Consider the following 13,769-nt stretch of genomic DNA (forward strand, 5'->3'; position numbering starts at 1 on the left):
GTACTCAATGTACAGTAAATAATTTTATTATAATAATGTTTTGTGTCAATATTACTGGTTGTAATGTTTGTACCAGTTTTCTGCTGCAGATGTTTAAGGAAAGTACTAAGTACTAAAGTACTGAATAGCAGCAGTAAAATCTGGTACGTTCTAATGTTCCATCACTGCTTCAGGACACACTGTATGTTTTGAGTTGTTTTCTGTTCGTATGTATTTCAATAGGAAGTAGTCCACTGGACAGCCCACGCAACTTCTCACCGAGTGGACCTGCCCACTTCTCCTTCGCCTCCTCTCGCAGGTTGGCATCCCTCCTTTATTCCCACTTAAGTCACACATGTGTAGTGTGAAGTAGTTAAGGGATATTGTTGATACTGTAAGATTGTTTTTTACACATAGACACAAACATGAAAAGTGAAAGTGCCTTCTTCCATCATGTCTTTGTCATCTCCTATCCCACTGAGTGCCTGTGTGACAGAGGTGTGCCAGCCGGCCTGGATGATTGAGAGGAGGTGCGAGGCCTGAGTGTGTGACCCTAATCAGTCCATCAGAGGAAGTGTCAGACTCAGGGATTGCTGAAGGATGGAATTAAAAGGAAAAAAACTATAATGGATAGATTGATAGGAGGTGTAGGTGAGGATAAAGATGACAGATTTGATTGTTTTTGATTTCACCTGCTTTTTTTTTTCCTTCAGGGCTGATGGTCGCAGATGGTCCTTGGCTTCTTTGCCTTCCTCAGGATATGGCACCAATACACCCAGTTCAACAGTAAGTTTAAAAAAAAAAGAAGTTCCACACTCAAATCAGTGGATTTATATACTGTTATCTCTGGATTGGAACTTATCTGACAAAACACGGTAATCAATATGGATGCACCAAAAAAATAATATCATCTAAAACCTCAAACAGTTCAGACATATCAAAGATTATTGTTAAATCATTGCCTTTCAAATGAGTCAAATTAAATCAATGATGTCATATTACTTTGGCATTAAAAGCTGCCTGTGACTAAATGAATTAAATTAAATAAATAACACTGACGTGGGGACGAGATTATATAGATCCTGCAAAATGTGTGGCTATCAAAACACACAGTGCAGCGAGTTCTCTGTCATGCCTCCAATTTCCATATAATGAAGAGACCCAATGATTCTATCATCATCCACTTTATCAGGTAACGGGAGAAAAGTAATTGAAATTCTATTGGCGAATAATTCATCTTATCATCATACAAAACTGTATTTTAGATATTTTTAATCAGGTGAGTTCTTTATCTTTTGCACGAACATACATCTGACTCAAAAGAATGCATTTACATATATTTTCATGCAGAAAACCAGAGTGCTGCACGCTGCTTGAAAGCTCATGTCTGTATCTTGGAGCCGAAGAACACGCCTCACATGTAAAGCCGAACTAAAAATAACTAATCAGTTGCTAAGACATATCTGGAGCCAATGACTTCACCTTTTTTTGAGTAGAGGAAATAGAAATGAAATGTAACCAACGTGTATTTCTGCTCTAAAATGCTGCAGTAAGAATTTGTCTACCCACCAGTTTAGTCTCAGAGAGGCTTAGAACGATGATAAAGGTGGGCAACAGAGACAAATAATATTGAATGTAGATAAAGTGAAGTGAATTCTGAAACAAACAGTTTTTGTTTTGTCAGTTTTGTCTGAGCGAAATATGTTTCAAACATGAGCAACTAATCAGTGAAATGAACTCTGCCGGGACCCATTTGGTAAACATTCCATTTGAGAAAACGGACCTTAATGTGTCTGAAGACCTGGTGGAGGCGAGGTGTCGTAATGTAATGTTGTAATCGACTCGCTGTACGTTTTTGTGAAATTGTCTGCGCTGTTGCTTCCTTTGCGTCTTCGCTGCTTTCTTTTCGTGTCCCTTTTTTCCTTCCCCACATAGAAAGAAATGCTCTGCAGGCACCTGATTGGTCACTTTTTTTTTTTACTGGTAGATAACATTGAAGACGGTTTCTCAGTCACTCAATACTGATCTGCACCTCACTCTCCTCAACCCCCCGACCCTCCCTGTGTCTATTACTCACTTCATGAAATACAGCAGGACCCTTGCATAAAAAACAGAGCAGATGAAACCAAGAGACGTTTACAGGTGGATTCAAGATAGACAAAAGAAGTTGTAATGATTTAACATTAAAAGTGAAAAAAAAAAATGTCCTAGACGCTTGACACCCCACTATTTTATAGCCACACAAAGACATGCTAAGTTGCATAAAACTCCAAAAGAGATATGATACATTTGTCATATCATCTGTAATTCTGATAAAAGATAGGACAAAATTAGTTATTATTGAATAACATTATCCGACAGAAAAGGAGTTCAATAAAAAATCTCATCTCTTACAGGAGATGCTGGAAACCTAATGCTAATTTAAGAATGTGCCACTCATCATTCCTCCAATTTTGCCAAAGAAATTAGTTCCAAACATTTCCTACAAATTTGCAAGTGCTCATCATAACATTGATTTTTGAATAATGAACCCACACTCAGAAATGCTGAGGCAAATAAATTAGGTGTATAAATCAGCAGTGCTGCTGTTGTAGGAATGGCTCCTTGTAATATTTGTTTTGAGCAGTGAGTTTCACTTACAAAACAGATTGGATTTGTGCTGTAATACAGAATCACATTTGAGTGTATGTGTGGATGCTTGAAGCTGTTTTTTTTTTTTTAAGGAGGAAATGAATTCATGTCATGTTTTTCTATATGGAGGGGGGGGGGGGGGGGGCTACCAACCAGCAATGGTTTATGCAGCACATTCATGTGTAAATGCACAGACATCAAAAGAGACTCCAGATGTGTCGAACTGAATGGAGGGGTGATCCTGCCGCCTTCAGATGACACATGAGAGGAAAGGACATATCGTTTCTTTAGAATTTTGTTTCCTTGATTCATCACCTCACTTCTTTTCCTGGTCACTGGATGTGACCCCCCCCCCCCCCTCAATCTCATCTTGAGTAGGAGGTACAAAGGCCCAAGTGAATGAAATATGGATGCAGTAAAAATTGAGATGACCCTGTGACTGAATAAAAAAAAAAGGACAGATATGAGGGTTTTTTTTTAAATCTGAGACAACTATCACATCCAGTGACATTTCACTGTGTCTCAAGGGAACCTCATAATTGATTTTTTTCTGGCTGGTATTGATGTATTCAAAGTCATCATCATCTCAGTGCTTTCTTTCAACCTGCATGTAGCTGAGACCTGGATTTTTATAGCACAGATTAACTGTGCAGTCGAAACCAACCATTGCGTCCCACCGAGACGTGTGTTCATTAAACCACATTCATGCAGCCTGGCTTTTCCCTCCTGCAATGAAGAAAAGTCCTCTATTTAAAATGAATGGTGTTGCCATTACCCCCCCCCCCCCACACACACACACCACTCTCCATTAAATGCAGTCAACTTTTACGTGGGGAGGGTCCATTGCATTCTCTGTAGTCATTTCGCTCTGGTTTTCAGTTCACATTATTCTGTTTTGTCCTCCTACACCAACTCCTCCTAGATATTTTTCTTGTTTCTCCACATCTCTCCCTCTTTTAACTTAGGAGCTTCTTTGTTTTATTTTCTTTCCACCCACTCACGTCAGTGTACACCTTGTGCTCTCTTCTCTTCTCTTCTCTTCTCTTCTCTTCTCTTCTCTTCTCTTCTCTTCTCTTCTCTTCTCTTCTCTTCTCTTCTCTTCTCTTCTCTTCTCTTCTCTTCTCTTCCATTCTTAGGTTAAAATAATCTAAACAAGATCTTATAAGGAACAATTTCTGTCTGAACCTTATCCGTTTTCCGGGCCTCTTTGCAGTCGTCCAGCTCATCCCAGGAGCGTCTGCACCAGCTGCCGTTCCAGCCCACCATGGATGAGCTGCACTTCCTGTCCAAACACTTTGGCAGCACGGAGAGCATCACAGATGATGACGGGGGCCGACGCTCACCACACATCCGCCCCCGCTCACGCAGCCTCAGGTCAGAACAAAGAAGGTCATGGCCAAAAAACTTTTGTCAAACTATGCACCCACTTTAGGTTGTAGGTTATTAATATACAAATACACTCCCTGGAAACAAAAGCCATATCAATACCTAAGTGATGGTTTCTCAGCCTCTGATCTACATACATACATTCACACAGATGAAATTTATTATGGTCCAGGTGTTTTTGGTTTTCTGCTCAGTGCAGCAGTAACATCAAGTCATTTTTTATTATTAAAAGAAATGGCAACTTTGAGAGCTTAAAGTGAAAAATACCTAAAATTCTTCATAGCAAGTAATTATTATTACACTTCATAGGATCATTACTGATGTGAAATCAGTATTTTCATTCTGCTGTAGATCAAATCAATTAATTAATTCTAATTAAAGAAGAACTGGAATCATTCTAGGGGGTTCATTCGTCTGCCTGGGCCAAACCATTCTACACTTCTGTTCAGCTTGTCTGTCCCATGTCTACCCCCACCTCAAAATCTGGTGGAAATCAGTTCAGAAATAGCACAAAAAAAAAAAAAAAAAAAAGGATTCTTCCAATTAATTTGCTGCATCTGTCCTTTTATTTGAATCCTCATGAAAATTTATTGGAATCATCTCTGGCCAATTTCCTATTCTTCTACTAACGTTTGCGGAAATCCATCTAGTCAGTTTTGCATAATCCTGTCGATATGCAAATGAATTTATTAACCGGTAGACATGTTTGGAATAAGTAACATCTAGCTCTTGCTATTACTTTCTCACTCTGTGATGTGTTTCTCAATTTCCATGAGCCTGGGCACTGTACTTGTGTTTAGAGCATCAAATGTGTAGTCATCCGCTGCTGAAAGTAGTCCCAAACAAACATGTTTTCTGTGTACCATATTTCAAATAACGTTTGCTAAACCCTCAACTCCTCAAAAGTAGAAGAAATTTGCTGGACACGTGACAGTGAAGTGGATTCTGATTGGAAGGTGGACCCCTGATTTTTACTTTCACTTTCTTTATCTTTTCAAGAGAGTTTTAAGCCACTTCTATTTATTATAAATAAATAAATAAATAAATAAATAAATAATAATAATGTTTTAGCTACTTTGATCTTTCGGTATTCTTATCAAATCTTTCTGGTCAGTTAGACAGCTTTAGGTTTTCCCACAAGACATTTCTTCCATTACATACTTTTATTTTGTGAATGACCATTTTAGCTTTCTTTCAGCTTTTATGAGATTGGCTAAAAAAAAAAAAAAAGAAGTATTAAATGGTTTTTACATCCTCATGTTGGGTTTGCTTCACCTCTCATCTATTCATGTGTTTGTTAGTGTACATGTAATGAGCATCTTGTGATTGTGAGTGTGGCGTGGCAGGAGGTGACAGGATTTTATGAGCAAAATGAGTGTGCTGAATTTCCGATTGGCAGATTAGCATAATATACAGACAGGGCATGTGAAGAAGCAGTGAATAATTCTTCAACTCACGTGGAAAATACAGAATTTTATCTCTGTGTCTTGCAGGTTGCCTCTGCTCACCCCAGCCATCTTTGTTTTCCTCACAGACTGTGCTATGTTTTACGCCGCTGCTCTTTGTGTTTGTCTCCCCTTCAGCCCGGGGCGCTCTCCATCCTGCTGTGACAATGAAATAGTGATGATGAACCATGTCTACAAGGATCGCTTCCCCAAGGTCATCCTCATACAAAACAAACACACAGAGCAAACTGTGACTAAAATACACACATCATATACCCACACAAACAGTATGCAAATAGAACCTAAGCACACCTTATGCTACAGTGAATTATGAGTCCATTTCAAAGGTTTCAACTGAACTTGTGATTGTCCAACATGTGGATGTTTTTTCAGGCTTTATTTCAGTTTGGATTCAGTGTAAATAAGTGCAAGAAGTCTGTTGATGCAGCCAGGTGTTAGTCAGTATCCCTGTGATCGGAAGCTTATGGGTTTAAAGATTTCAGCACAATTTAGGAAATTAATCATGCAGGGACTTCAGTCACCCACTACCAGACAAATAAGGGACAGTGGCAGTGAGGTAATTTGGGAACAATGGCGATCAGTAAGGCTGTATTTTGGATCAAGTATTGAGATACAAACATCTTCATATGTCTTGTTAATTTCCTGATGGACAGGCCTGCAGAGAAAAATTGCAAAGATCGCGTCCTCTCGGCACAACAACCTTTTCCAAGCAGCAGTGTGGGCGTCGTGAGTTTAGACTTCGACGAAAAGTCAAGCAAGAAGATTATCCCAGCGTGTTCACAACACTGCATGACTGAGTCATGCAGGGGTGACCCAGTAATCTAATTGCTAGTATGCGTACCTTGTAATGTCCATGGATTGAACGTTTGTCGCGTGTCATTCTCACAAAAACAATGAAATGAAGGGAAAGAAGGGTTTTAGGAATATAAAGAAAGCAAGTTAAAGCATCAAATTGTCTGGTGTAGGGGAAGAAACACCAGAGGTGGAGGGAAGGACCACTTGTGTCCTTTTTACTCAATTTTCTTTTTTGAAATTTAGCCCTAAATACTGTATACAGTGGTACCTCTACTTACGAAATTAATTGGTTCCGGAAGAAATTACGTAAGTAGAAGATTTTGTATGTAGAGTTTTTGATACAAATGCCCTAATCCGTTCCAAGCCCCCAAAAATTCAGACACAAATGTTTTATAAAGCGTAAAAATGCATCAAAACATGTAACAAATACATGTTAAGATTAGATTATTACACAATAAATGAGAGTTGTGCATAACGTAAAAAACAAAGAATAGAGTAAGGAATTAAAATGATGGTCATTTACCTTTTAACTGCTGTCGTCATTGTTTTTTGCCCTCTTTGGTTCATGCCCTCTTGCCTCACGATGCCGAACAACAGAGTGAATTCCAGTCTTCCTTCTGAACTTCTCCAACCACCCACGCGATGCTTTAGACTCCTTAAACTTCCTTTTGTTTTAATAACGTGGTGATTGTAGATGCATTGCGGCCATATTCTTTGGTGAGATCAACCAAACGCATCCCTTTTTCACGCTCGTCTATGATCTCTTGCTTTGTATGTATGGACAAAAAAACTCTTTTCGTCTTTTCTTTTCCTCTTTTCTCCGTCACTTTCTTAGGATCCATAGTGAATACTCTAAAAGTTAATATATTTGCACAAAACTATTAGAACACCTCACGGGTCGAGGGCCGAATGATGAGGACCCTTCATAAACAACGATCTAGCTCGATACAGAGGTCCCTCTTAGCCAATGGGATGCCAGGAAGACGCTAGGTAATAGCCAATGGCAGACCAGCTATGAGAATGTTGCGTTCAGGAACCTGTGGGAACTGCGAGTATCAGCCCATACTGTATTTTTACCTTTCGTAACTCGAAATTTCTTTCATAACTAGAGGCAATATTTTCCTGTTGAGGCGTTTCGTAAGTAGAAAATTTCGTATGTAGAGAAATTCGTAAGTAGAGGTACCACTGTATATTCATTATTCAAGTCCCACAATACGCACCAGTTTTGGGTCACAGTTCCTGAAAGTGATCGCGAAAAGATGTTTTATGTTGCAAACATAACTTCTTTCAAATATGAAATGAGCAAACCAGCGTTCCATAAGCAGACATGAAAATGTCCTAACAAAGAATTTCCATGGACTCCTTCATGCACTTTTCTGTTGTGCTAAACTGTTACCCTTGTTTGTTGGAAGAGGCTCATATTTCTCTCTTGACCTCAAGCATAATGGCAGCTTTTATTCAGAGGGATTCTGCTGAGATTTTATTTCATGCTTTCGTGTAAAAGATTTTGGAGGTCAGCCAAATCTGAGACACAAGAACCCAACCTACGATTCATTAGTCATGAGCACAATATCAGTTTGATCTTGTAAATTGTGGTATATGCTGAACTGGAATGCATGGCACGTTGTTTAAGACTGCCACCTGTGTCTTTGAACCAGGAAGTGGAAGGCAGTAAATATATACTTTGCAAGTAGGTTTACTCAAATGACTGCCTGCAAACACCACACATTATTGTCCTTCCTGTGTTCAGTCACACAAATGCATTGTGATTCAGTGCTAATGAGGCCTCCCACATATAAGACCGTGAATAAATATGGAACAATGCTGCATCTGCCCAGTCATTGCACGGAGAATAATTTGCAGCTGCACACTTGAAATAGAGATGTATTGAGAGTCTTCAATTCTTCTGCTTTTTCTCATGTGAATATATATATACACACTCCCCCTAGTCCATAGCTTTACAAAGCACGTTTCAGTTCATTTTTATGTCTGACAGTCCCAAATTTTGGAATGTACGGTTCAGTCTCACCACTCATAGCATCGTTTCTGACTACAGCTTGACTGTCCTTGACTGTGCCATATAAGCACAAGTTTAGGACTAGATGATGGAGAATGGTACCTTCTGAACAGGTTAAGACCAAAAAGACCAACAGAAAGGGAACAAGTTAGCTTCTGGATAATGTCATTATAAGGACTAGATATCATAATGGTCAACAAAGGTGGAAATAGGCATTTATTAAAGCAACAAGCAGCGGTCACATAGAGTTGTGCATCATTTAGCGGACGTTGGGATGTCCCAGTATATGGAATGTAATAGAATTACTGCCATTTTAAAGATTTACAGCAGATTACAATCCAGCACCGGCCTCATAACATGACAGTATTGACTTTAAGTGCTGGTTTTCGCTCAGGCCACGGCTCAAATGGAGGAAAGGCTGACAGAGTTCATCCAGAACTACTCCCCAGAGAGTGTTCTGCCACTGGCAGATGGGGTCCTCAGCTTCATCCACCACCAGATAGCTGAGCTGTCCAGGGATTGCCTCACTAAATCACGTGAGGGTCTCATTACCAGTGTCTACTTCTGTGAACTTCAGGAGAACCTGGAGAAGCTGCTGCATGACGTGAGTTGTGACATCTGAGTTGTCTTTTTGGAGAGAGGAATTTGAACAGTTAAGTTCAAAAGCTGCTCATCTTTGACTGTCTTTCTCCATCTATCCCTCCTTGTCTTTCAGGCATATGAACGGTCTGAAAGTTCAGAGCTCAACTTTGTCATTGAGCTCGTCAAAAAGCTCTTCATCATCATATCTCGACCTGCCAGGCTCCTCGAGTGTTTGGTGAGTCCCACCCATCATTCTGATAATGTCTACACACACTGATGTGGATTCATTGGATGAGCTTTGAGTTCTTGAGTTTTTCTCTTGAGTTTTGTCAGAAATGTTTGTACTGCATTCCGTTCTCGTACCTCCAGTTCTCCCACATGCAGATGAAACGTCTCTTTATACTGGCATTAAAAGCATAAGTGGGGCATACTATCGACAAGATTGCCACTCTGAGCTGATGCAACACTTTTTACTTAAATGTGTCATTGCTGGAAGTGTTGTTTTTTTTTTTAAGATTACTTTACTTCTGCTAAGGAGTTCACCTTTTCAGTGCGAGTTAGTTTGCAGAGTATTTCAAATAATTCTAAAAACTTTTTGTTTCAAATTTATTGAAAGTAGGCCTGTTAGAATGAAGAAGAGGTGAGGAATTTTCAGATGGATTCTCTTAAAATTTTTCAACCTTTTTTTTTGCTTGTACCAAATTAAACCCCGTTATTTTTGTGATAATATTCTAATTTTAGTTTCCTATCTGGTTTGGTTCGGCCATATGAATGTCGAACAGAAGGGATTTTATTTATATAGTGAAACATGAAATGAATGGATGAATAATGATTGATTTATTGATTGTTTGATTGATTGAGGCTAAATCGGCACACATGACCATCATCCCTACTAACTGTTGTTCCTTTACATTTAGCTCTGTATGAATGGTCCACTAATAAGTCATTGGGTTCCATCCAATAAACAATTTTTTACTTAGTTAGTTTTTAGTGATTTTACTCGGACACTCCATTCATCTTACATACGTGGTTCAAAGTACAGCAGTTCTTCCACAAGGAGTGCTACAACTCTGGGAATACAGTTGTGGATCTGTAATCTGTGATGTGATTCTGAGTGCTCTAAAGTCTGAAAGGCAAACCTGATAATCTCTAATCCCTGATAAATATACTAAAGATTATAGTGTTTATACTAAGCAGTAAACTAATTTTCTGATATATCATAAAAAAACATGTGGACATTTAGAGTGCAGGGAAGGGCCAATGGAATATACTTTATATTAATATATATTAATATATATGGAAATAGAGATGATCTCAATAAATGGAATACCACTGTCAAGACCCAACTGTCCATTTCAGTTAAATGTAGCCCTAATCCAAATTCTTTGAAGTCATGGTTTCCATCCAAATGGGTGCCCTAAGAGTTCTGTTAAATTAAATTAAAAATAAACATGGACCAGGCCTTTTTTCTCAACTCCATCCATTTTCTCTAACTTTCATCCTCATAAGCTTCAACCTGTTCCTGCTCACTCTGTAGAGGGTACTCCCTGTGTAACGTCACCAGTTCATCACAGGGTCAGATTTTTTAGACAAAAAAAAAAAGAAAAAAGATCAGAAATCCTCAATATTCACAAAATAACTTGCTGAACTTGGTTATCCAAACTGTCACCGAAAATAAATGGGATGTTCCTTGACAGCTACCCATCATCCCCCCTACCAAATGTTATAAAGATTTATTAAGTACTTTTCTGTGTTATCCTGCTAACAATCTGACAAATAAAAAACTATCTACAGTGAAAAGAATATAAATAAAAGCCTCATCCTGTCTGTAGCCTCAGTGTTGACAGTTTTTATTGCTTTTAGTGAAAAAACATTAAAAATGTGGTATTCGTTGTATTCATTGTTCTTTGTTTGGCCTGCAAACAAAAGTAGTTCAGAAGCAGGAAAGGTAATGCATTATTTATCATTCAGCATATCCAGTCACATGGAAGAGCAATAACTGATAATAGAAGAATATAAAAGTCATTTTATCTATCTTACCTCATACCCATCGGTATGATATCGGCTCATTGATCGGGGGCCTCTCATGTTCGTCAGTGACACAATCCCTCCTCCAACCCGGCCGTCTCATCTTTCCATTGCTCGATAGAGGTCGATAGAGGTAGACAGGACGTGGTGGGCATTCAAGATTCTCTTGGCCTTTTGTTTGGAGAGGAGAACACACACACACACACATGCACACACACACTAATAAATATGTTGCCCATGACCGAGGAGTTCATTTAGCATGCAAGTCTTTTACAAGGTCTGATTTGGTGAAAATGTCATAAAGTTAGTCAGCTGCTGACTGCAAGAATATTATCCTGCAGCAGAGCGAGCTATCAGGGAGGCAGCTTAATTCCTCACCGTGCTTTTTCTTTTTTTTTTCTTTTTTTTTCCGGTCGAGGGGAGCAGACACGAGAGACCAGTAGAGGCAGGAAATGATCCTGGCTGCCCTGGGCTCAGCTTTCTAATCAAAATGTTATTCCACCAACAGGAATGAAACTGAATCCCACAGGACGCCACAAAAGGCTGTTTCATTGGGGGGAAAAAAAAGATGTTTCAAGAAAGCAATTTAAAGTTTGAAAATGTTTGAACACTCACTGTGTTTGTTTGACAGCCCTGTAGCAGTGTTCAGTCATGAATTTTCAGTAGTGAGTAAATCCTTGTTTTGTGATTGTGAGTTGGAGACAACATATACCTTAACTATAAAATGGACTGATAAGAAAATAATTTTTTTCAGTATTAGAGGAGTGGTTCCATCTTGTAAAATTATAAGTGTTTGCAGATGTTTTATTCTTCTCATTTGAATAAACTGAATGCATTTGATTTCAGACTTTTGCTCTGGTTGCAGCAGAGAAATCTCTGTTTCAATATGATGTTTAAGGAGTCAATGTGCCGTTTAAATACAGTCCACTGTTCACTGCTATTAAAAACAAAGCCTAATGGGAGAATCTTCAATCAGATGTATTCATTCCAAATTATTTTATGAATATTTCCTGTTTTGTTAGGCTATAGAAGTAAACTCTGTTTCTAAAAAAAATAATGTTTATATCTATTCAGGACTTCAAGCTTTTAAAATATTAATAGTAAACCTCTACTTTAGACAAGAAAACAATCATGACAGATGTCGTAATAAAAATGAGTGGTGCCCAGTAAATAAATGCAGTAATTCTACACTGGGAAGAGAGGAAACACATATTCAAAAAGTTTGTATTGATTATTAGGCATTTCTTCATGAAGCATAGATTTAGTTTTTAAATTTCAATCAATCTGCTTTATTTTAATGAATTAGTGAAGTTGAGTCATTTGTTACCCTGAAGACCAGGAGATTGTACAAAATGTAAAGTGTGTGTGTGTGTGTGTGTGAGTTTGGGTGTGTGTGTGCGCGCGCGCACGTTTATGAAAATTTGTATTCACTGTGTTTTCACCGTAATAATTTAAATCTTGTTATTGTAATTCCACATTTTAATTGTTGATGAAGATTCTTTTTAATGGTAGCAGATCTGCACTGACAGTTTACGCCTTCATGTGTATTTACACTTCGGTTTGTTTCAACACTATTTTCTTCCCCAAATGACAGGAATTCAACCCAGAGGAGTTTTACCATCTGTTGGAGGCGGCGGAGGACCACGCCAAGGAGGGGCAGCTGATGAAGGCAGACATCCCTCGATACATAATCAGCCAGCTGGGGCTGACCAGAGACCCCCTCGAGGGTAAAAGAGAGGGTTTCCTTTGTTGCACTGTTTAATAATTGACATTGCCCGGTTCCCAGGGCAATAAATATCACTTGTGTTTTCAAGTGAACACTTGTCGTCTGATATTTAAATGAAATAATTTATACTGTACAAGGTAGGAAGAACTACGAGCCGCCCTGCTCAGGGATGGAAGTACAAACTCACAGGGTGGCAGAACTAAAAGAGACAAGAAAAATGTATTGAAAGAAGTATTTATAATTATCTTCTGACAGTTCCTGACTCAAAAAAGCTGTTTTGCTTTGTGAATAGCTGCAATCTTTTCATCTTCTCACAGCGTCATGACAGACCCGTGTTTTGTTAGTTGTCTTTTTCATCTTGTGACTCGACAGAAATCGTGAGCCTTGACAGCTACGACAGCGAGGGTCCACACACTCCAGAGACTGATGACTCAGCAGAGGTAATCAGATAAAACCAAACAGATCCATGTTTTGTGTGCATTCACCAATATTAAAACCGTCATGGAGTCAATCATGTTTGATCATTTGAACGTAAAGTTAAAACAGTTTGTGCATTTGAATTTTGCTTTTAAAATGTTTAATCCTTCACCAGGGGAAAGGGAGACCAATCAAGCCACCCAGTGAAGAGGATTTTCAGAGCATCAAACTGATCAGCAACGGGGCTTATGGGTAAGCTATTCGTTTAAACCTCATTGGTTCTCCTAGAAACCTGAACAAAATCTCAAAATATGGGGGATAATTTAAATTATGAAACATTAATTCATCAATTTTGATTCATGTGTGGTTGGAGACGCACGTGATGGAATGTCACGGTCTCTTGTGTAGCCTGCAGTGATCTGCCTGTAATGTTTATAGTAATGACATCATGTCCTGATTTTATATAGAATTCTTGAGTCCACTCCTTTTATCCGGATCTCCTTCAAGCTTGTATGGGTTCTTCCTTCATAACTTTCTATGAAGTCTTCAGTATTTCTCAAGTGGTTTAGGCATAATAGAAAAAAAATGTCAATGTCACAGTGTTATAGAAAAGGAAAAAACAAATCCTTCATCTGCCACTTTATCTGTGTCAACTCCAGTATTCAACAAGCTCATTCCTGTCATATCCCCAGCCTTTGTTTAACCCTTTTAAAAATGACATTTAAAGAAGTGCTTCTAAAAA

At 38.6% G+C, this 13,769-nt stretch overlaps 1 protein-coding gene across 1 annotated transcript in view; it reads left to right on the forward strand.

The window, feature by feature from the left end:
- Positions 1–13,769, forward strand: part of mast1a (microtubule associated serine/threonine kinase 1a) — a 54,412-nt gene that overhangs the window by 26,009 nt on the left and 14,634 nt on the right. Inside the window, exons 5-13 of the mRNA XM_068322349.1 lie at positions 223–298; positions 693–765; positions 3,824–3,984; positions 5,580–5,655; positions 8,669–8,878; positions 8,990–9,091; positions 12,479–12,611; positions 12,983–13,050; positions 13,203–13,279. Coding sequence (XP_068178450.1) covers positions 223–298; positions 693–765; positions 3,824–3,984; positions 5,580–5,655; positions 8,669–8,878; positions 8,990–9,091; positions 12,479–12,611; positions 12,983–13,050; positions 13,203–13,279 — 976 coding nt within the window. The remainder of the gene's footprint in view (positions 1–222; positions 299–692; positions 766–3,823; positions 3,985–5,579; positions 5,656–8,668; positions 8,879–8,989; positions 9,092–12,478; positions 12,612–12,982; positions 13,051–13,202; positions 13,280–13,769) is intronic.

Source organism: Antennarius striatus, chromosome 8 (assembly GCF_040054535.1).
Source record: "Antennarius striatus isolate MH-2024 chromosome 8, ASM4005453v1, whole genome shotgun sequence".
NCBI lineage: Eukaryota > Metazoa > Chordata > Actinopteri > Lophiiformes > Antennariidae > Antennarius > Antennarius striatus.